We start from the raw sequence: 24,039 nt of genomic DNA, 5'->3' as shown, positions 1-24,039 counted from the left end.
TTCTCTTTTCCAGGATGAGGGTTTAGTCGGCATGAAAGCTCACCCATGATGGTAGGTTCCTGCCCTTCCCTTCGGCATCCAGTAAAACTTAAATATGACTCCCCCAAAAGCTTATGAAACAGTTTGTACATGCAGACGTTTGTGCATGTGAGTGGGTTCCAGAGGCTGGAATATGAATCTTCAGGATGTTTCCTTCGGTGTCTTTCCCCTGAGACGCTTAGAACTTCAAGCCTGGTGTTTCTGGCGTTTGGTTTTCTTTCTCTGTTATTGGCTGGTGTGCAAGGTGTGTGAAGAGCACAGGAGACCATCGTCTCCGGCTATGACCTGACCCAACCCACCTGTAAATCAGCCAGCATTATGGAGATAATTTGATCTTAGCATTTGTGTGAAATCTGGCTTTCAGTAACATCTGGGAAGTTTCCCCTGAAGCCCTGCTGAGACCTCCAGCGTATGCTGAGGATACGCTCTGGAGCTCGGCTCTGATGGGGCTGCCCCTCTATGTGGCAGGCCCCAGAAGATGATGATGTGCATCGTGCTGCAGGACACAGCATGTGGACAGCAGGACACAGCCCGGAGACAGCTGTCGGCGGGGTTTCAAGTGCCTACTTTGTATGTGCCTGCGGGTAAAATTTTGTGCACCTCTGAGTTCTCGACAATCGCGTATTGATTGTCTGTTGCATAAAGCACGCTGCCAGGGCCCTGAGATCACAAATGCCATGAGGCTGTCCCCTCCTTCATGCCCTTGGACGTTAATGGAAGACAGGCATGCAGACACATCACCTGATGTAATTATAAGTAGTGAAATGAGCAAGAGAAGGCTGGCGACAGGGCTGCTTGGAAAAGTCTTTTCTTCCTGTGGCTAATAGGCTAATAGTGGGGCATGCTTTAGAAGGTGTGGCCTCTGTGAAGGGTGTGGAAGCTGCTGTTGCAGAAGCTGACAGGACCACACTTGACATGAGAACTGTATGCAGGGCTTCAAGGTGCCCAGCTCCCTGGGCCTGCGGGAGTGGATTCCAGGAGAGCCGTCACCCACGACGCTCAGGGGGTCCCCTGCACTCCCCGGCTCTGATGGCCTGCCATCGGTGTCGTCACCCGGTCTGTAACATACAAACACTTGGCTGGTTTTTGGCCTGAGCAGTTGGGGTACTGATTCCTGGGATACTATCTTTTGGGGTGGGCATGGGCCAGTGTCACAGGGAACCACTGCATCCTTGAGGCTGGGGGCCACCTCTGGGAAGGGATGGAGATTCAGATTCTACATCTTAACCATTTCTGCCTTCTGTCCAGGAGTCCCCGGGCTCACCTTCCGGGTGCTTCCTTCCAAGGCGGGCTCTGGAGCCGGAAATATTACTGTGTCTAGGGGATCACGCTGTGCCTTTGAGACCCCTGGTTTGCCTTTGGCAAAAACATGCAAGCAAGCAAACAAACCAAAAAACGCTATTTCAGGGGTTAGAGGAAGGTTAAAGGTGTTAGAGGATTACGTGATTGTGACAGGATCTCAGACTGTGAACAGCATGTGGAATGAGCTATTGATTAGATTGAGGATTTCAAAGAGGTTGTGTTAAATACATATAACGTGAAATTTACATCTTAACAGTTTTTTTCTTCCTTTTCATTTTCATGAAGTTTTAAATTTTAATTCCAGTGACGTTAACGTACAGTGTTATGCTAGTTTCAGGTGTCTAATACACCCTAATGCCCTTAAGTGTGTCATTCAGTAATGTCGAATCCGTTCACACTGTTGTGCAACCAATCTCCAGAACCGTTTTGATCTTCTCAGAGTAAAACTGTCCCCTTGAAACAAGCCACTCCCCATTCCCCACCCCACCGCAGCCCTTCGCAGCCCCCATCCCACTTTCTGTCTCTGGATTTGGCTATTCTAGGTGCCTCGTGTAAGTGAAATCATACAGTATTTGTCTTTTTGTGACTGGCTTGTCTCATAATGTCCTTAAGGTTCATCCATGTTGTAGCATGTGTGAGAAGTTCCTTCCTTTGTAAGGCTGAATGATAGTGTTGTACAAGATACCACATTTGTTCAGCCGTTCACCCACAGATGGACGTTTGGGTGGCTTCTACCTGTTGGCTGTTACGAATAATGTTGCTATGCACACGGGTGTGCAAATATGTCTTTGGGACCCTGCTTTAAATTTTTTTTTTGTTATAAACCAGAAGTGGGATTGCTGGATCATATGGTAATTCTATTTTTAGTTTTTTTTTTTTTTTTTTTTTGGAAACCACTGTACTGTTTCCATAGGGGCTGCACCATTTTACATTTCTACCCACAGTACACAAGGCTTGCAATTTCTCTTGCGTTTCATTTCATTTTTTGGTTTCTTTTCCTTCCCTTTCCTCCCTCCCTTTTTCTTTCTTTCTTTCTTTCTTTCTTTCTTTCTTTCTCTTTCTTTTTTTCTTTCTTTCTTTCCTTTTTCTCTTTCTTTTTTCTTTCTTTCTTTCCTTTTTCTTTTTCTTTCTTTCTTTCCTTTTTCTCTCTTTTTTCTCTTTCTTTCTTTCTTTCTTTTTCTTTCTTTCTTTTTCTTTCTTTCCTTTTTCTCTTTCTTTTTTCTTTCTTTCATTCTTTCTCTTTCCTTTTTCTTTCTTTCCTTTTTCTCTTTCTTTCTTTCTTTCTTTCCCTTTCTTCCTTCCTTCCTTCCTTCCTTCCCCTTTCTTCCTTCCTTCCTTCCTTCCTTCCTTCCTTCCTTCCTTTTTCTTTCTTTCTTTCAAATACAGGTAAACGTTTTAACGCTGCAAGTAGGCCTGATGGCCAGTAAGGTAGATATATAGATTTATCTCCCTGCAAGTAAAACACACCCACACACGTTTGTTTTTCAAAGGATTCTTTTTTCAGTTTCATAGATTTAGACTGTGTGAGCCAAAAAGGACATCCTTAGAGACATCACTATTAACTCCCGTTTATCCTTTTGACAGATAATTTGCAATTGTAATAGATCCGTGAACAAAACAGAGGAAATTTCTCGCCCTTTCTGGTGTTTACCTTCTGGTGGAAACCTGTTTTGATACCCAGTTAGTTAGATTGCTCCCAGTTCCTCAGGGATTTGAGGGCAGGGCTGGGCAGGAGCCTAGGTCTTCTGACTCTTGGAACAGGGCTCTGTCCCTTCATGCTCACATTTAAATGCACGGTTTGGGAGGATTGCCCCTGTTTAGGAAAGTGAGACATCCTCGGTGGAGACATCTGTGCCCTGTAGCATCACGTGGATGTATCCTCCGGAATCCGGGAGACCTGAGCACCTGCCCACGCCCACGGTGGGGGCCCAAGTCCTGCAGGGTGACGGTGGACCACAGGAGAGGGGGCAGAGCCCACAGAGGGTTCTGTGGTTCCTCTTGGCCCCATCTGGCTGTTTCCCTGCAGTTCAGAGAAGAGCAAGTCCTTGAGCACAGGAGGGCCCTTTCCACAGTGGTGACCTCCAGGAAATGGGCTGCAGCCAGCAGTGTCAGGGAACCTTGGGACTTAAGGCTCCTGCTCAGCCCAGCCCGTACTTTCACACTGGTTAAAGGTCTCCAGAACCGCCCTTGCTTCTGAGTAACCAGGCCAGGTGAGCGAGCCTCCCAAGGCACTGCCATCTTGGACCCTTGGCGCCTCTGTAAACTGACACTGGTGATTTCCCCTCTCCCTTTCAGGCTGCCCAGGTTCCCTTTGTTACATAATCAGGATTAATGTAAGCAGCTGGGTCCCGTCTAGAAACCGAGAGCCAAGAAAGGTGAATGTGGAAGTGGGGTGGGAGGGACAGAGTCCCTTGTGCGTGCTGTGGGCAAGTCCCCTGGCTTTTCCGGGCCTCAGTTTCTCTTCAGTTAAGAGGGCAGCAGAACTGTAAGCTGCTCGGGCTGTCCAGATGATGACTCAGGTAATCTAGTCTAGTCGCAGTGTGCAGTCATTGTGGGGGGCGGGGGGTTGCTCCCGACCAGGGCCGATCTTGAGGGCACCCTGCTCCAAGGGAATGAGAATTTTAAGAAGGAATTAGAATAGAAGTTAGATCTTCCTAGGAATTTGCTGTTTCTCCAAAAACAAAACAAAACAAAACCCAAACAAAAAAACCATCCAAAAACCCAGACATGAATGAGAGCAGTAGCAGCTGTATGCCAGACCCCAGGCAAAGGGCTTTTCATTCATTCGTTACTTCCTTTAATCCTCACAGAGACGTTAGACATAGGTGCTATTATGATCTCCCATTCACAGATAAGGAAACAGGCTCAGAGAAATGAAATAATTTGCCAAAGGTGCAAAGGTACGAGGAGGAAGCAGCAGAATGGGGTTTAGACCCAGGTGGGGCCCTCGAGTCTGCGGTGCTGGCCTTGTGGGCCTGGACGCCGGTGGGAATGGGTAGCCCCCTTGCTTTTTCCAGCCTCTTTCTTTCTTTCTTTCTTTCTTTCTTTCTTTCTTTCTTTCTTTCTTTCTTTCAGCTTATTCATTTTATTTATTTTGAAAGAGAGAGAGAGAGAGAGAGAGAGAGAGAGAGAGAGAGAGAGAGAGAGAATTCCAAGCAGGCTGCATGCTGCCAGTACAGAGCCTGATGTGGGGCTCAAACTCATAAGCCCGTGAGATCATGACCTGAGCGGAAATGAGGAGTCAGATGCTTAACCGACTGAGCCACCCAGGCACCCCCACCCGGCCTCTTTCTGATCAGAGGGGCTGGGGGTTAGGTTTCACTCCTGTCCGTACCTTGTGTGGTCGTAGGCACTGTGGCCTGGTGTCCTCAACACCTGTGCCCTGTGGCTGGCAGCTTCCTTCTGGGACCTTGGGGTCTGTTGTGTGAGTGGTTTATAGCCTATCCTACTCTGTCATCTGATGTTCAGTTCAGACCTGCAATGAGATCCTTCATGCCAAACAGCCATTTGTCAGCAAGCAGGAGGAAGGAAAAGCCTCACACCTTCTTGGCAAGATTAGGTCAGTTTTTGGTGGTGGTTCTTATTAAGATTTCAAAGCCATTTGTGTTAACATAGGTGGTGGTTAAGGAATGTGCTGGAGCCCTTATAAAAATAATGACTAAGATGATAAACATTTATGGAGCACCTCCTGTACTGTGCTAGGTGATCTGTGCGCTGAAAAGTTTTCTCATGTATCCATTGCAGGAAGCACGTGACATCGGGGTTTTCACAGATGAGGGAACCGAAGTTCAGAGAAGTTGAGTAACTTCCTCGAAGTGCATACAGCTGAAAAATAGAATAAGACTTCGATTGTGAGGTGGTCAGGGACAGGGGACATCTTTGTGTCTTTGGGCGCTAATCACAGAGTCAGTCAGGCCTAGAGTAGAAGCCCAAAATGTCATTGTTGATTGAATGGATGAACTCCGCACCCCAAGAGACTATCCGAGCATCAGGCCGGCAGGTGGGTGAACAAGGTATTTTTGAGATTTCCACAGTTGGAATCTTCAGCAAAGTGTGGTTGCAGGGCTGGGTCTGGGAGTGTTGGCCAGTCCTGGCACAGTGCTGACCAGCTCTGGGAGCTTGGGCAAATCCCATAACTGTTTCCTAGTTAGGGAAAACTAAGTGGAGGTTGGGGGATAGGTGGGTGTTAGAACTCTGAAATCAAACAAAAGCCCACAGGGAGCCCCACCACGCAAGGCCACAATGGTGGAGCGGCCAGGGCTGAAGGAGCGAGCAGGGACCAGAATGGTCGTGTGGAGAATCAGTGGCCACATCCTGTTCTTCTGCACCCAGGTCGTCCTGGTGCCATGGGGTGGCTTTGTGTTCTTCTAGGGTACTTCCATGTGGATTCTTGCATTAAATTTGTTCTTTGATGTGGCGTTAGGGTGCTTCAGTGAGTTTACCTCTATACGAGGAAAATAAAACACTTTTGAGAATGAGGCGTTCCTTCAGTTCTGTCTCTGACATCTTGTCCTTACTTGTAGGTGGGGTGTTTATAAGCCAATGACATAGACAAGGCTGCTGAGTCAGGGAGGCCCCGGGGAGGCCAGGGAATAGCAGTGAATTAAATTCTTCTCTGAAAACGGCCTGAACTTTGGAATATTCAGTCTTAGCCTTTGAATACTGAGAGAGCGCCAGGCTTTCATCCATCCAGATGCCCCTCCTGGCCACAACCTGGGCGGGCAAATGGTTCAAGCTCTTTTTGAGTGACAACAGGTTCGTATCGAACAAGCCCCTATTACCCTGTTCCCCTTGGAATCAGCGGCCAGGCTGATGGCCAGCGATGGGAAACAGGGAAGCTATGTGAGCTCCATGTGATTGGGCTTGTGACTGTCTATAAGCTGGCAGGCTGGACACAGATCCCTCAGGAGCATCGCGGTCTTAAGCAGTGAAGATTTAGGTGACTTTGACATAGTCAGGGTACTATTCCCTCTTCAAAGAGGTCGGACACATAAGGACTAGTATACATTTATGACTTAGCATGACAGGAGAAACAGAGCACATCAGAGACAGGAAGGTAGTTAGAGATCACCTGTGATCCCTACTGTCCACCCCCCAGGGAGAGGTCGTGTGGCCTCCTGGTTCAGAGCATGGCTTTGGAGCCAATCTGCCTGGCTTCCATTCCTGTGTGTACTCTGTGACCTTGGAGCAAGTTGCTTATCCCCTCTGTGCCTCAGTTTCCTTGTTTGTAAAATGGAGATAGTTGTTGGTATGACTTTTATTACTATAATTATCTTGTGAATAGAGGCTTGGGGGCTCAGAGAAGCCAGCTGACTTGTTGAAGGCCACCGTAGTCCTTAATATCAGGTGTAGGACTAGAACGCAGGACCCTGGGCCCCTGCTCGTCTTGCTAGGGTCACCAATCCCTTCTGTGAACTCCAAGCCCTGTTACCTGGAATCTTGGGAATTTTCCCACGTGTAGGGCAGAAATAATTTAATCCTTTGGGCTGGCCGCAAACTGGATGTTTTGAGTATTTCCTGGGTATATTGGGTCTGAGCCAGGCATGGATTCTCTCATCCCTGCCTCCATCTGCTGGAGAGTTTTCTAGAGAAGGGCAGGAGTGACCAGGGTCAGCTCCTAGGATGAAGGGATGTGGGAATGCGGTGCGCCGCTGCCAGTGGGTGTGAGGTGGCCTTGTGGTGGCCTTGCCTGTGGCCGTGGCTTTGGAGAGAGCGGAGAGAGGCCAGCCTGTGATGAGACCTGGTAGGGAGGGCTTCCGTTGCCTGGGTCTGATCCCTGCTCCGGCTGTGAGAGACCCCATCTGTACTGCTTACTGCGTGCCTCTCCGTAGCTGCCGTCACGTGCAATATGTAACCGTGGAAAACACTTGACTGTAAAGTAAATTCCAAGCTCCTGAGCAAGCCGTTCCCATCGTCCAGTCCCAACCTGCCTTTCTCTCAGCAAACGTTTATTGATTGTCTAGCGCCCAGCCACCCTCCTGAGTCCAGAGCGACCTCTCCACCTGCACCTTACCTCTGCATTTACCCTTGAACATAGCCTTGGGCCATACCTTCCCATTTCCCAGAGCCACCCGCACAGTCGCGTCCCCCGTGGGCAGAATTGTTCACTTCCTCTCCCTGCCCTGTTTGCCTTTTATTTTTCAATCAAAGTAGCACATGCACGAAGTCAAAAAGTCAAATCATAATACAAGGGATCGTAAAGACAGCTCCATTTTTTTTTTTTTTAGCAGTTGAGGTACCGTTCTTCTCTCTAGGTACAGGTCCCATGGCCCCTCTTGGGCCACCCTTTCTGAGTTGGATGTGCTCTGGGGTCTGACTCCTCACTGTGGCCTGTTCTCAGGAGAAGTGCTGTGGCTCCTTCCCTGGAAGGCCAAGGAACTTGGTTTTGGTGGTCTTGGTGGAATTTGTATTTTCTACTGAATACTGAGTCATTTTATCCCTAGAAACAGCAGTGACCCCGAAGCACACCCCTCATGGGCCCTGAAGGTTTCAGGATTTCGTCTGGCGAGTATGAATGAGAGATGTCTCAAACGCTCCGCAGGCCAGGCTCCACACTTTAGAGGCAGTAGGTAACCAGGAACGTTGGCATGTGGCTGTTCTGAAAACGGGCCTCCTGTGGGGCGTCAGCCAAAAGGAAGAGCGGCCGCCTCACTGGTTTGTTGTCTCGTGTGTGTGTGTGTGTGTGTGTGTGTGTGTGTGTGTGTGTGTGAGAGAGAGAGAGAGAGAGAGAGAGAGCGCCTGCTCCCTCCCCGCCTCCCCTGAGCATCGGGGTGTCCTGGAGCTGAGGGGAGTCTGGACCTTCCCATAGGGGCGGCAGGGAAATGGATGCAGACGCGTGTTCCTACCCACTCTCATCTCTCCGCCTCGTCTTGGTACTGCTCTTCTGACCGATGGCACAATGAACTAGCCCTTTTTCTTGCTCTAAAATGCTGGTTCTCACCAGGGGCTTTCGGAATGTATGTGCCTGGAACTCCCCATCACCACACCACCACATGCTTCTTTCTCCTTCCCCCCTTCCCCCCTTTTATCTGGGGGGAAGGGAGAGGGAGGCAAGGACTTCTTTGAAGGAGTCATTTTTCTCCTGCTGGTTCCTAAACTTGAAGAAGATCAAGGGGATGGACGCCTGGGTGGCTCAGTCGGTTGGGCATCCGGCTTCGGCTCAGGTCATGATTTCGTGGTCCGTGGGTTCGAGCCCCGCGTGGGGCTGTGTGCTGACGGCTCAGAACCTGGAACCTGGTTCAGATGCTGTGTCTCCCTCTCTCTGTCTGCCCCTCCCCTGCTCATGCCCTGTCTCTTTCTCTCTCTCAAAAATGAAAAACGTTAAAAAATTTTTTAAGAGGATCAAGCTTTCCTTTTGATTAACAAAAGAGAGAGACAAGGTATATTCTCTTCGTGTGGACACCTTTGCCAGTTTGGGAGATTTAAAAAGACATGATTTGGAATCTTGAACTGGAGAATAAACTTCGATGTGCCTCTGCTTGTCACAAACAGCGTGGTTCTCTGTAAAGCATTTCCCGCAGTGCTCTGTTCCTGGTTAGTGTGTGCGTGGGAATGGTACCGAGTGCGATCCTCATGTCTCATTTTTGTTACGATTTCGACTGTTTTTCAAAGGGCCGGGGCACAATCGTCCGTCTTCTGTGTCAAACATGGAAGGACGACATTCCGAGTTGGGACCCAGATTCTGAGTCGGAACGCCGGCAGTCTTGAACTCAAGAGTGCTGAAGGTTTTACTGTGTGTGCACGGTTCTCCTTGATGTGGTTTGGGTTTCTTCTCTGTTGTGCGTGCCTCCTAAGGATTCTGGCAGGTGAGGATAGGACTCTCTAGGCCCTTGATGAGGTCCGTGGCTTCATTCCGGAAGGCAGTTCTTTCCCGACAAAGCACTGTGCCAAAAAGGCCTCTCTCTCTCCCGGCTGCCCGCAGGGATCTGTGTGTCTGCATGGGAAGAGGCTCCTGGCCTGACACTCTCTGCCCTGTGTGGTTGTGGACGGGAAGCTGGAGTGGCATCAGCGGGCCCCAGTGCAGGGGGTACACAGTGCCATAGATGGGCAGGGGGTGCCAGTGGGAGAGATTTGGGCCTTGGGCCGGAGGGTGAGGCCGTGCACCTGTGGCAGGCTGGCTGTGCGGCTTGGAAGATAGGGAGGGGGCTGCAGTTGGGACCTGCAGTCTGGCCTAGGCATTTCCCTGTGCTTCTACTTAGTGACTGTCCATGCAACTTGGGAACAGTTGGCGCATGGGATAGAGTTAAATTTACGGGTTTGATTGCTGATTCTGCAACAGACACCGGGTGGCAGACGCTATTACTATTTGGCATTTTCCTGGCATTCAGTGGGTGCCTGAACTGAATTTCCTTTCTCTGGGAAAAGTCTGGAACAGAGACCCCTGCGTAGCCTTTTGGGGCGCAGCCCTGGTCTGGGCATTGTGCCCACCCATTGTGCTGTGATGTTCACACCATGAACTTGGGAGCCCCTCACATGCCCGTTGCTGCGGTGTCTCTGCACCTGCCTCAAAGCAGGAGCTTGGCAGACGCTTTTGAATGGATGATGGGTAGATTTCGCATTATCTTCTACTGATCCTGAAAGTGTATGTTTTTCGATGTGGGCGTTTTTTATATTATTACTTCTTTCTTCCTTTCTTCCTTTCTTTTCCTCCCTTCCTTCCTTCCTTCCTTCCTTCCTTTCTTTCTTTCTTTCTTTCTTTCTTTCTTTCTTTCTTTCTTTCTTTCTTGTTAAAGTAAGCTCTGTGCCCAGTGTGGGTCTTGAACCCAGGACCCTGAGATCAAGGGTCACATGCTCTACCGCCTGAGCCCCCCAGGGGCCCCCCACTTGTTCTTTATTGTTGAGAAATACCGAGAAAGGAGGACTTGGAATCCAGGGCAGGTGGGAAGGAGGACTCGGAATCTGGGGCAGGTGGGAAGGAGGACTTGGAATCCAGGGCAGGTGGGAGGACAGTGGCCGAGTGATGCTACAGGTCTTTGGGTTGGGCCGTCCTCTGCAGGAAACCCAGGGAGGGCAGAGGTCTCCCTGCCAGGCCCAGCTTGCCCCCTTCGCTTTTCTTGCTGGGTGCCAGCTTCTTGTCTGAAAAGGCAGGTGCTGAGCTCCGTGTGCCCTCTGCCCAGGGCCCCTGCAGCTCCTGTCATATGATCCTGTGAGTTCACCTAGGGCAGAGCACACATTTTCCGCTCTCTCTCCACCTGCCTCCTCTCAAGAAGAGAACAGGCCAACAAGGCAGGCTCGTCCTGATTTGTCTTATTAGGGGGGTAGTTGGGGCAAGGGGCTTGACTCGCTCCATTCTGGCCTTTCTGGAAGCGTATGGAGCCGGTTTAATGCAAATACAGACTTTGTGTCATTGGTATGGAGTCTGATCTAGAATTGCCCTTCTAGAGCTCCGGGACGCTTGCTCAGGTCACACAGTGAGTGGCAGAACCAGGCCAGAGACCCAGGTCTCCTGATTTCTGGCTGGGGTGCTGGAGTAACAGGCCCAGAGGCTCATCGGACTCTTTTTCCTTGCTGCTCCCCTCTCAGGCCTGTCTTCCACCGTACTCCTGCCAGCCACTCTGGGCCTGGGCCCCCGGGGGTCCTGCCGACCCCCGGATCAGATCTCTGCGCTTCCTGCTTCCAGGGCCCCCGCCAGCTACAGCTGTTTTCTCAACGTGTGTTCCCCAAGATGGAACTGGTTATTCTGCGAGATAAGGTTTCTGTTGCCCAAGACAAACGTTTAAGAAGTGCCTTGCGGAACAGAATCCACTGGCCGCTTTCCTGAAGGACTTCCCAGAGCCTTTAATCTGCTCATATGCATTCTGAACTTCCAAGGGTGTGGAGAATTAAAATGCGCAGGATGGGGATTTATTATAAAGAAAGGGAGAGCCTCGCAGCCAGGCCTGAGCAGGAACTGAAACCCGGGGCAGGAAAGGCAGTTGGTGAAATTCTCCGTCTCCGTCTTCTTGCTTTGTTTTGGTTGCGTTTTTTTAATCTCTGCCCTTTCTCTGTGGATCCTACAGCATTCATTTTCCTTCTCTCCACCCTCACACCCTGACTTAAGACAACATTGCGGTGAAACACATGTGACAGTGAAAGTACCATCCTGACCATTTCTAAGCGTATACAGTTCACTGGCATTAAAGTACATTCGCACAAGCGTGTACATCTTGCAAAAGTGAAACGTTGTGCCCGTTGAACAACCCCCTTCCCCTCCCCCCCCCCGCCCCTGGCAACCACCATTCTACTTTCTGTTTCTATGGTTTTGACAAGTCCAGGTACCTCCTGTTATGTGGAATCATACAGTATTTTGTGTGTGTGTGTGTGTGTGTGTGTGTGTGAGAGAGAGAGAGAGAGAGAGAGAGAGAGAGAGAGAGGCAGGCTTATTTCCCTCAGCATTAATGGAGCCAGTGTCAGGAATGTCCTTCCCTTTTAAGGCTGAGTCCTGTTCCGTTGTCTGTGTGGACCCCTTGTTTATCCATCCATCCATCGAGGGGCACTTGGGTTGTCTCCACTCACCCCCAACTTCTCCTCTGGTCCCCAGGAAGCTAAAACAGTACCTGGCTCTCAGTTGTACATTTTACAAGTAGAGTTACTGAAGAAGAAAGAGAGTCTACACTGGTGGTCGCCCCCACTCTGGCCACTGCCTGGCCACCTTGGCTTCCGTCAGTCTCCCTTGTGAGGGGGCTCCGGAGACCATACTGGTGCACGCTGGCCACTCCTCCCTCTTCCCTGAGCTCCCTTGTGGCACCCGGACGGTCAGTATGGGTCATTCTCCCCTCATCTCCCACGTTCCTAGTTATTTTTTTAAAATTTATTTTCGAGAGGGGTGGGGTGCACACGAGCGGGAGAAGGGGAGAGAGAGAGGGAGACACAGAATCCGAAGCAGGCTCCAGGCTCCGAGCTGTCAGCACAGAGCTCGACGCGGGGCTCAAACCTGCGAACCGTGAGATCGTGACCTGAGCCGAAGTCAGACGTTTAACCGACTGAGCCACCCCCAGGCGTCCCTTGCATTCTTTGTTATTGACTTCCCCATCAGCTTTTCCTCTCTGCATCCTGGTGCCCGTCGAGGGTGGGCTCTCCCTGTGGGCAGGTTGAAGAAATGAAGGTGCCGTAGGACTGAGGTGGCCCTGGCCCGGAACTTGGCCACAGTGAGCCCAGAGAGACCTTGACCGGGTCCTCCGCCATGCTCAGGGGCCACTTGTCTCTGTCCCAAGTATGTGTCATTAAACGTGGCCCTTTTGAGTAGACCCCTGGGCCCCGGGGACAGAGAAGTCTACTGCTTGAGCAGACATACCCAGTTGCCCTTTTCTTTTCCACAGGGGGTGGTGCATTTTGGTTCAGTACTGCTTCCTCAGCTGCCTCGCCCCCTTAAAAAGGGAGAGGGGAGAAATCAACCTCGAATTTCCCTTGTAAGTCTACGAGGGCTGGCCTCTGTGAGTGGCTTTGTAAGGGAGGAACCTTCCCGACATCATCGTGTATGGAAAGGGTGGATGGGAGAAGGGACGGTCACGGTTGCCTGCCAACCTGGGCTGGGTCTTTCCCACAGTTACCTCACCCCGTCTGCCAACAGCTCCCCGGAGGATTATTCCACGCCCCAACATTAAGGAACCCGCTTGAGGTCCCAGAGCTGGAGTTCAGACCAACAACGTCACATTGGCTGGCCCTGAAGCTTCCTGCCTCTGCTCCCCTCCGTACACACTGCCTCCCCAGCCACCCCCTCCTCACTTTTTTTTTTTTTAATTTTTTTTAACGTTTATTTGTTTTTGAGACAGAGAGAGACAGAGCATGAACGGGGGAGGGACAGAGAGAGAGGGAGACACAGAATCGGAAGCAGGCTCCAGGCTCTGAGCCATCAGCCCAAAGCCCGACGCGGGACTCGAACTCACGGACCGTGAGATCGTGACCTGAGCTGAAGTCGGAGGCTTAACCGACCGAGCCACCCAGGCGCCCCGCACCCCCTCCTCACTTAACCCAAGTGCCTGCCTTTCCACCGAGGCGGGACACAGAATGTTTCTAGAAAGTGCTGGGGTTGAGCGGGCCCTTTATTTAGTGGTTCTCCAAACTGAGTGATGATCAGAATCATCTGGGGAGTTAAAAAAAAAAAGTTTTGCATCAGTGTATTGGAGTGGTGCCCAGAAAGACATTTTAAAACATTTCCTGGTGATTCTGGTAATCAGTCACTATTCTGACCCTGTCCTGCATTTTCCAGTTGAGGACACTGAGGACCAGAAGATGAGATGCCATAGCCAAGGCCACTTGGCCCCATTGGAGCCCGTGTCAAACCCAGAATCCAGCCTCTCAGCTCCTCCCTCTGGGTCCTGTGTGTTTCTCACACTGCCACCCCCGCTTATAAGGGGCTACCCACTAGGACCCAAGGAGCTTCACCATAGGCTAGCCTTGCTGCCCAAGGCCAGAAATTAGGAGTGGTGGTGGGGGAAGGGGGAGAATGGACTTCTAGAGTCCATCCCCAAGGACCTCTCCTCTGGGTGTGGGAGTGACAGGAGCCACCCTTTATTGACAGGCCCCTGGGACTGGCTGCTTCTGGTCTGCCTGTGGCTCAACAGATCACACCTGGGCTTGAGAAATGCAGCAAAATGAGGGCTTGTTATCAATAGGGAAAGGATGGGAGCACCTGGGTGGCTCAGTCGGTTGAGTGTCTGACTCTTGATTTTGACTCAGTTCAGGATTTCAGGGTTCATGGGATCGAGCCATGTGTTGGGCTCCACGCTGAGTGTGGCGCTTGCTTGGGATTCATTCTGTCTTTCTCTTTCTCTCTGTCCTCCCTCTGCCCCTCTCCCCAACTTGTGCTGCCCCCCCCATCTAAAATTAAAAAAGGAAAAAAAAAACGGAATAGGGAACGGATGATAGCAGGAAAAGGTAACTCCAGGAAAGCTACTCATGTTTTAGGGGGAAGTGAAATAAGCGACATATCCCGTTGCCCCAGTTTGTACCCTTACTTGCACACATTTGTTTGTTCATCCATTTGTTCAACAAATATTTATTGGGCCCCCAGTGTGAGTTAGACACCAGAATAGGTGTTGTAGTTATCCTGTAAGACAGACGCAGCACCCCCCTCCATGGAGCTTAGACGTCTGCAGGTTATATACTAGAATCGTGTTACGTAGCCTCTTGGTGCCTCCTTTGTTATTAACAGTAATGATGGTCCTAGATCTCTAATTTTCTTAACCATTCTGTCAGAAGAGGAAACTAAAGCTTGGAGAGGTTAACCATCTTGCCCAGGGTCACACGGAAGTGATAGAATCTGAATTCCATCCCTGTTCTCTCTATACCACCTCCTGCATTGTACTCCAGCTTTTTATCAGGGGCAGTGATAAGAAAAAGCCAGGGAGAATGCAAAGCTTTCTTTGCTCTAGAACGTGAGCGATTTCAAGTGTCTTTTAGAATTTAAAAGATAACCTGTGTTGTCCTTGGAGAAGCAGTGCTGCCCCCTCCGGAGTAAACGCTTTGCATATTCCGAGCCAGGTGGAGTATTCACCCCTGCGAGTCAGGTGCCCTCTTGGTTGACAAGTGTGTGTTTCTTCCCCTGCTCTTGTTTGCTTATCATGTATCCTCCATCATTAAGCCTCTTCAGATACTTTTGGGAACATGTCAGAATAGGAAACAAACAGAAAGGCACAGGGACACTGACCCCGTCCATTCCCACCCGGCACTCCCCTGGAGTGTGGGCCCCAGTGTCCAGCAGCGGCTCTGGCTGGGCCAGGGGGTATTTTCACTGGGCTAAAGTGGTGCATTTTTGATAAAGCTAAATTTAATTTAAAGAACAGTTTTATGATTAGAGGTAGTCTTTGTTTTTGTTTCTGTTTTCTTTAAGCATTAAAGATGTCTTTTCTGGTGGAGAATAATCCTAATAGAGGGCAGTGGTGATTGCCACTCACATCATTACTGTTTGATGTCTTTTCTTGGCAAAATGAAAAGTTGCCCACGATGTGCCCATTTTCTTTGTGGTTTTTATTAAGCTGGTGAAATCTGAAAATTACTATGAATTTGAAAAATTTTTCTGTTTTTAAGTTTTAAAATAAAAATTTTATTGATTTATGTTTTAAAATCCAAGTGTAATTAACACACAGTGTTATGTTAGTTTCAGGTGTACCGTATAATGAGTCACCCCTTCCACACGTTACTCAATGCCCAGCACGATAAGTGCACCACTTAATCCCCATCACTTACTTCGCCCATCCCTCCGCCCACCTGCCCTCTGGTGAACACACCAGCTTGTTCTTTATAGTTAAGAGCCTGTTTTTTTGTTTCTCTGGTTTTCTTTTCTTTGTTCCTTCGTTTGTTTCTTAAATACTACATATGAGTGTTAATTTAGATCATTGGTTTTCACGCTGTTCCTCTGAGCCCTTGAGTTGCTGGGTGGGGAGGTAGGGGTGTCTCTGCCTCGGAGTTGAGACATGGGCCCAGGGCCCTTCACCCCATTCTCAGTTAGAGAAATTCTTCAGTTTTACGTGTTAGGTTTGGGTATGATTTTGCTTGGTGTGGTAGAAGGATATCCATGCTAATGACTGGAGACCCTTTCCTCTAGGCTGTGTGTGTGTTGAGGGGAGTGGAGGAAGGCGTGCTGTTTTGTTGCTTTTGCAGGACTCAGGCAGGGTGGGTCTTTCACCTGGGAGATACTGGGTTCTCCAGAGAGACCAAGCCATAAGAGCGATGGTGGGGAGAGTGTGTGTGTATGTGGAAAGAATTGGCTCATGTGATTATGGAGGCTTGGGGAATCGAAATCTGCAAGGCAGGCCAGCTGGAGATTCAGGGAAGAGCTCCAGTCCAGAGACTTTCTGGAGGCAGAATTCTTTCTTCCTTGGGGGACAACAGGTTGTTTTTTCTTCTTCGGGCTTTCAACTGATTAGATGAGGCCCACCATATTACAGAGGGTAATCTGTTTTGCTCAGTCTGATTTAATGGTTTCAATGTTAATCACACCTAAGAAATGCCTCCATAGCGTCGTCTAGAGTACTGTTTGCTATAGTTGGAGCCAGTGTGGGTACTGTGGTCTTGCTACATGGACGTGTAGATTAATTGTCACACCTACGCAAGTGCCCAGGAAATCTGAAGGGATAACAAAAATGGGGGAAAGCCGAGCTTCTGCCTCAAGGAGGCAAGGCTATACACAGGAAGAGATTATGAACAAGACCATTTATATTTAAGTGCTAACTTCAGAAGACAAAATGTGAAGTGCATTTAGAGGAGATGTGGGATGAAGCCCAGAGGGCCCCTGGGAGATTCCTGTTTGGGGCTGAACAGCAGGAGCATTCAGACCATGGAGGTCCCAGATAAGTGAGGACACAGGCTTTAGGACCAGAGTGGGAACCACAGGATAATAATACTTCCATTTGACTAGGTCTCTGAGTTAAGGGTTTCATATACATGATTTCATTTGACGTTAGCCAGAATCCTGTTTTTTGTTTTTTGGTTTTTTTTTTAATTGGGGGTCCCGAGGCCCAGAGAGGTTAAGGGATTCCTCAGGGGTCACACAGCTTGCCATCTGCCTCTTCCCAATCCTGCCACCCCAACCATTTCCCCCCTTTGCTGGGCATAACGAAATCCACGTGTGTATGTGAAGGTGGAAGGAGGGAATAAGTGTGTTCTTCGCCGAGAAATCCTGTGGAACTCTGAAAATGGGCCGTTTTCTCTCACTCTCCCCGCCCCGGGTCTTCTTTTTCCTCTTCACCGTCCTTGTTAACTTCCACCGTTTTGTTTTCTCGCCCTCCCCTAGACACGAATGCAGAGTTTGAATCCAGATCCCAAAGCACAGTACACCAGCGTCTACGGAGCCCTCAAGAAAATCATTCGGACTGAAGGCTTCTGGAGGCCCCTGCGAGGCCTCAACGTGATGGTGATGGGTGCGGGGCCGGCCCACGCCATGTATTTTGCCTGCTACGAAAACATGAAAAGGACTTTAAATGCCGCTTTCCACCACCAAGGAAACAGCCACCTAGCCAACGGTATTTTGAAAGCGTTTGTGTGGAAGTTAGAGAGCTCTCTCCTTCAACAGACCCTTCCCCAGGGCTCTCCTCCCTGTGACCCAGCAGCCTGACGCCTCATCTCCGCCATGCTTGCTTATGAATAAAGAACTCTAGAGTCGTGTGTGCGCACACACCCAAACACATGCACACACGCACACACACATGCACACGCTTTTTCTGTTCCCCTCCTTCGCTTTCTAAAGCCTGGGGGCAGTCGGTGACAGAGGTGTTTCAGTTTTCATTGTTGTGTGGGTTTTTCCATTTTGTTTTGGTTTTTTTTTTTTTTTTTTTTTTTGTTTTGTTTTGTTTTTTTTAAACACGCAAAAGCACTTAATGATCAGATCTAGGAAAAAAAAAACCCTGACTAGAAACAAAACTTTTCAATACTGGATTCCAAAAAAAAAAAAAAAAAGTTATCTGGACAGCTTCTTTGAGACTATTTAAAAAACTGGTTCAACAGGTCTCTACAACGTCAAGATCTAACTAAGCTTTAAAAGGTCAAGAAGTTTTATGGCTGACAAAGGATTTGCGGCAGCACAGGCGACCTTTCCCACCTTAAGCTTCTGGGGATTTGGGAATTTCACCCCCATTCTCTTCCGTTGGTCTCAGTGGCATCTCTGTGGAGGAGGAGTTTTCTTTTTGTTGTTTTGAGGGCAAGAGGCGGGCGGGGGCTCGAGTTGGCACGGGGCTCCTACACAGCCGTGTTTTCCCGGGCCCAGCTCAGCGGCTCTTTTCACCTCTCCTGTGGGTTTGGCTTTTGTCGGGTTTCGTTTGGGTGGGGAAGGGGACTGCGGAGAGCAGCCTAAGGTGTACTTTAACAGAATTCGTGTTTCGACAGTGGACAGGTAGAGTGACCAGCGGCCAACCTTTCCCCTTCTCGTTTTGTTCTACTGAGAGTGCCCCATCAGCAAACCCTGGTAATAACACCCCCCCCCCCCCCCGGCTGGTTTGCAGACATTCGTTTCGCTTTTTAAAAATGGGCCCCTGGTTGCATTTATTAAGACAGGCACTGAGGGCCACACTCTGATGCCGTCCCTGGGTCCGTGGCCTTGGGGTTCGACTTCTGCTGCAACTGCCTTGTGTAATGTTTAGTCCCTTGGTCACTGAGCCCCATGGCGGTGGTTTGATGCAACACAGTTCTGCCCAGCGCTGTTACGGCTTCGCTGCGACGTATGCCGTGGTTGCATTTTGACCTTTCTGGTGGTGATTGTAAGTGTGGGCGGAGGGGGAAGGGGGCTGTGTATGCATTTCTGAAGCGTTATCCCACTATTTCTCATTCCTCCCACCTTTGGGTGCTCGTCTTAATTGGCTGGGCAGTGGCACCTGCCTGGGGAGGAAACCCAGAGCCAAAAGCAAAGTTCCAGGCCCCAATCAGACTTGGGAAGTGCCTGGTTCTTGAAGCCAGGCCAGGTGAGAGCCTCGGATGGGGTCTGTCGTCCCTGAGGCAAGTCCTCGCTTTGCCAACTAACCCTGGAAATCTGCCGCATGCAGATCTTCCTGATGCCTGCTTCCCCTGCCTGTTTTCTTGAAAACACCTGGATTTGATTAAGAATTTTTTTTAAAAAATGTCTTTTCTGACTTCTTCTCCCTTCTTAGCTGTGTACATAATACCATTCCCTTTGATTGCTCCGGCTCAAGGGCAGAGGGAGTTAGTCTGTAGACAAAGGTGAGGGACAGGGGAGAATTAAAATCTGGACAGTTTTCCGCTGGAGAAAGCCACGAAGTGTGGTTTCCGGGTACCATCCAACATCAGCGGGTCTAGCCTTTCCGAGCATTGACTACAGATCTGCAAGATGAAAATGTGGGTACCTGTGCCTGTGTTACCTTCTCCCCATTTCCCCCAACAGTTCGATCGTTACTTTATGTCTTTAAGAGTCTGTGCTCACCTGGGTGGAGCTGGTTGTAGATTTTGCTTCTTAGAAAGCGGTGCAGGGTTCCATCTGATTGTAGGTTCCAGGAACTTCCTCAGAACACCCGGTCCCTGAGGGTAATTTTCTGGAGTTTGTTTTGCAGGGATAGCTGGGAGTATGGCCACCCTGCTCCACGATGCGGTAATGAATCCAGCAGAAGGTAATGCTTCATGGTCCCAGGGAATGGCAGAAGGGGATGTGCAAAGGGGCAGGAAAAAAAGGTGGTGGTGGGGACAGAAGGTCGGGCAAGGGGACTTCCAGCCTCCAGTCAGAATAAGTAGGAGAATTCTTTACCATGTTAGCAAAGGCCTTGAAAAGAGGCAAGCATTTGAGCCTATGGTGTTCCTCTTAAACAGAGCTACTGGGACTGTGATCCGTGGATCATGTTAGGAATGCCAATTCTAGTCCCATCCCAGACCTGCTAAATCGGAATCTCTGGGGGTATAGACAGAGTCTGTTTTTTTAATTTTTTAAGTTAAAAAATTTTGTTTGAGAGAGAGCGACAGAGCATGAGGTGGGGAGGAGGAGAGAGGGGGAGACACAGAATCTGAAGCAGGCTCCAGGCTGCTGCTCTGAGCTGTCAGCACGGAGCCCGACATGGGGCCCAAACCCACAAACCGTGAGATCATGACCTGAGCTGAAGTCAGGCCCTCAACTGACTGAGCCACCCAGGCGCCCCAGAGAATCTGTCTTAACAAGCTCCCTGGGCGATCCTTTTGCACTCCTCTAAAACCTATGTGTACGTGTATGTGTGCACGTGCGCACAGGTGCAAGCGGGCGCACACACACACACACACACACACACCCTCTGGCCCTTGTTAACCTTTATTAACCCTAGGCAAATTTAAGGGGAACCCATCAAAGGTCATCATGCGGGCTTTGGTTCAATTTACTTTTTTAAAAGAGATTTGGAATTATTATGGACACTTTGAAACGTAACACAAGTGTAGAGAGAAGAGTGTTAGGAACGACCACGTGCACATCACTCGTGAATTAACCTTTGGCCATCTTAGCCAACTCCTCCCACATTATCTTTTTTTTTATTTTGAATTTTTGGAGCACTATAAAACTATGAAACAGTTGTCAGCTGTGGAGACTTGAGCCCTTACCGACTCGGGTCCGCACAGCGAGGAGATTTGGGACCTGGTATTGGGCCACTTCTCAGCTGGGCTGTTCTCTGTGTGGCATGTATGAGTCTCTCCACCTTTCCCCCCATCTGAAAATGGTCCCTTGCCAGAAGGGAAAAATCAGAGGTAAAATGTCAGCCTTTCACGTCTTGTGTTCCGAGTTTGTCTGTTTTTGTCTCTTAAGGTTGAAATTTCTTATTTGCTCTCTGCTGCCTCCCATGCCCGGGGCAGACAGGGACTCCTTGTTCTGACCTTCAGGGACTTGATGGGTCAGACTGGGAGGTGGGCTTCTGTTTTTATGTGTTTAAGGCAGTGTGGACAGGGACCTGGTCAGTGACCGGTTAACTAGACCATGTCATCCCGGCAAGAGTTTTCTTTCTACTTTTAAAGGGGGAACAAGTGAGGTTCAGCACCCTCTCTCCTCTTTGACATAATGGTTTAAGGACTTCATTTCTTTCAAAGTAAAGCCAGCACACTGTATGTGTGCATTTGGTGGTGCGTGGGGGGCTATTCAGACCCTTAGGCCTGAGGGACCACAGCTGGCCCTCATTGGCCTCATCCTTTGAACCAGCAGCTGCCCGGGTCTTCACTGGACTTTGTCATTGAATTTGGGCTGACATAATTCCAGTGTGTCTTCCAAGAGCGCTGTGACACACAGAAGCTAGAAACGCTGAGTCCGGACCACATACAGAGAATAAAGGACAGGACGCGGGAGCAGCCGGGAGGGAGGAGGGCGGAGAGGCCGGGGGGCAGGGTTCGGTTTTGTGGTGGGTGTGATGCTGGAGGCCCGCGGGCTCTGGGGGGATCAGATCAGTGAATCTAGTCTGAAGTGGCTGCCTCGTTTGGGGACCACCCTGAACAGGATTCAGGCGGGAGAAACCAGGCGCTGGGGCCTGGGGCCACCTTTGGAAACGGGGAGTGCCCGGAGCTGGCTCTGGGTCCTCAGGCTGGGGGCCGCGTGTGTGCTAGCTCTCCGGGACCTGTTACCAGTGTGTCTAAACTTGCTTGTTTCTCTTTATGGCCTGGCTTCCCATTTCACTGCGACCTGGGGTGGGGCCGATCCCAACCCATTGCCTGCCCGCGGCCCCGACCACAGTCGTGAAGCAGCGCATGCAGATGTACAACTCGCCACACCGGTCGGCCCTCAGCTGCGTCTGGACGGTGTGGAGGACCGAGGGCGTGGGGGCCTTCTACCGGAGCTACACCACTCAGCTGACCATGAACATTCCCTTCCAGTCCATCCACTTCATCACCTACGAGTTCCTGCAGGAGCAGGTCAACCCTCACCGGGGCTACAACCCGCAGTCCCACATCATCTCAGGCGGGCTGGCCGGGGCCCTCGCCGCAGCTGCCACCACCCCCCTGGACGTCTGCAAGACCCTCCTCAACACGCAGGAGAACATGGCCCTCAACCTGGCCAACATCAGCGGCCGGCTGTCGGGCATGGCCAACGCCTTCCGGATGGTGTACCAGCTCAATGGCCTGCCCGGCTACTTCAAGGGCATGCAGGCCCGCGTCATCTACCAGATGCCCTCCACTGCCATTTCCTGGTCCGTCTATGAGTTCTTCAAGTACTTCCTCACCAAGCACAAGCTGGAGAATCGAACTCCATACTAAAGGAATGGGCTGTGGGCAGTGGTTCCAGAATCTTTTATTTTTAAAAGGCTTTCCCTGCCTGCCTCCATTCCCTTGTCCTCGCACCGAGCTGATTTTGGCGGGGTGTTTGCAGGATGGGCCCTCCGCTCCCCTGATGCCTTAGAGGGAGGGGACAGCCGCTTACCGGAAGGCCGTCCGCAGGGACATCCGAGGTGGTAGGTGGGGAAAGACTGGAAGGGAAGCGAGAAATGGCTTTTTGTCTCCCTTCCTCTGGCAAGAATGTAGCTTTTCTGCCTCACTGTAGCAGTCTCCTGCCCTAGGCTTGCAGTTCGCAGGAGAGGGGAGAAAATGTGCAGTGACTGAAAACATTAAAGAAAAAAAAGAGAGAGAGAGTTCTGTATATAAAAGTTCCAGCACACAGTATAAAATAGGTGGATAATGTTTATCCTTTATTTTTCTACGTAGACGTTTTTGGATTTGTGTGTGTGCCTGTGCGTGTGTACAGATAGGTGTTACAGCTGGGACTATGAAGCTGTTTTTAAAAAAAATAGAGGGCTGAAGGCTTCCATCGGGTTAAATTAAAAAGGCACCAAAGTGGTAAATTGCTGAATGCGGCCTAAAATTGTGCGGAGCCCCCCAGATGGAAGTTTCACTTGAATGTAAAATAATAAAGTTTATATTTTGAATTTCTCTTTTCATGGGGGAAAAAGGTACGTGGAAAATGAAATCATGAGCTATTACTTCCAGCTACTTTTTTTTTTTCTCCTTTTGTTCAGTCAGTCACCTTTGTGCTAAAAATTCCAGGACCAAAGATCTGGCCCTGGGGCACTTTGTCTTGCTGTATGCACGCACGCATGCGTATATAATGGTGGCACATATATAATGTGGCACGGTCACACTGGAGGTCCGTGGTCCCCAGTAGGGTTAGGATGACTAGTCTTAACACCTACTGAGACCATTCCCTTCCTTGTGGTGAGTGACGGGAACGCCTCTCTGGGCCAGCACTCGGTAGCTCTTGAAATGCCAACGTTTTACTTGTTGGGCGGGCAGCTGGGATAAATCCTACCCCCTATTCCTGGGACTTCTTTCTGCTTCAGCCTTTAACTGGCACTTCAGATACTCTTGTCTGTGTGTGTGTTGGCTAAATCTGCTTCCTGGTGCCATTTTAGGGATTTTTAAAAACATTGCAAGTATGTCTATGGTATTTGTTCATCCCTCCGCCACCCTTAGTTCACCTGTCACAGAGCCTCTCACCTCACAGTGACAGAGGCCAGGCGCTCGGGCTGAGCCCAGCTGCTGAAGTGAGGCCCGGAATCTAATGCACAAATCAAGATGCCTCTCTAGAACTATCTTCAGCCTCATTTAGTCTGCATCAGCTGAGAACTCGAGGCCTCACTGCCTTGTTTTCTGAAATGGCGCATCTGAGCCAGATTATCACTAAGAAAGTGCAACCTTGTTTCCTGCACCCACGCCCTTTGCCAGCCCTCTCCAAGGGAAGACTGCAATTGCCTTGTAGAGCCCTTTAAAAATGAGCAGGAGGCACGTGTATGTTCAGCCTTCACCCTGTTGCCCCTCACCTTCGTAGTGCATCTCGCTGAGGCTCAGACCGAGGCCCCTTTGGAGGCTCTTATTCCTGCCGAGAAGTCAGGGACAGTTTTCCTCTGGAGACACTGCACACTGCCTCCAGGGGTAATTTTGAGGTCAGGGACAGGGGAGTGCCCTGTCAGGGAGCTCCCACTTGTGCCCCATGAACAGGACTGTGTTCCCAGCCTGGGAGGGCCCCCCTGCTGACCTGTCCACTTTGGAGTTAGCCACCCCCCCTCCCCCACCCCACACCAGTTGGAAACCAGCTGCAGCAAGCCTGTGCCCCACCTGTGGGTGCAAAAAGCCCACGAAGACCACGGTGCTGTGGGAAGTGTTCACATCCTCTACTAAACATGCTGTGTGTTACTGTTAAGTTCTGCCAAAGGAAGAAAACTAGAGAGAATTCTAAATTATCCAACCACTTTTTGTCCATGTAAGATATGCTGCAAAATATTCTTTAATCTCTTGCAGGATTTTGTTTTCGATGTTATTCAGAAAAGAAACTGTTCCCCTCACTAG

The 24,039-nt window shown here is 50.0% G+C and overlaps 1 protein-coding gene across 14 annotated transcripts in view; it reads left to right on the top strand.

Annotated features, from left to right (window-relative positions):
* Positions 1-22,622, top strand: part of SLC25A37 (solute carrier family 25 member 37) — a 39,756-nt gene extending 17,134 nt beyond the window's left edge. For 4 of the 14 annotated variants that reach the window (XM_042983218.1, XM_042983225.1, XM_042983223.1 and 1 more), the window contains 3 exons: positions 17,054-17,282; positions 19,317-19,373; positions 21,437-22,622. In XM_042983218.1, the coding sequence (XP_042839152.1) occupies positions 17,054-17,282; positions 19,317-19,373; positions 21,437-21,957 (807 nt within the window). In that variant the 3' untranslated portion in view covers positions 21,958-22,622. The other 10 variants (XM_042983222.1, XM_042983220.1, XM_042983229.1 and 7 more) reach the window with 10 other exon arrangements.
* Positions 22,623-24,039: the final 1,417 nt, after the last annotated feature.

Source organism: Panthera tigris, chromosome B1, assembly GCF_018350195.1.
Source record: "Panthera tigris isolate Pti1 chromosome B1, P.tigris_Pti1_mat1.1, whole genome shotgun sequence".
NCBI classification, from domain to species: domain Eukaryota; kingdom Metazoa; phylum Chordata; class Mammalia; order Carnivora; family Felidae; genus Panthera; species Panthera tigris.
Note: the sequence above shows the minus strand (reverse complement) of the source record. Positions and strands in the feature narration are given on the sequence as shown.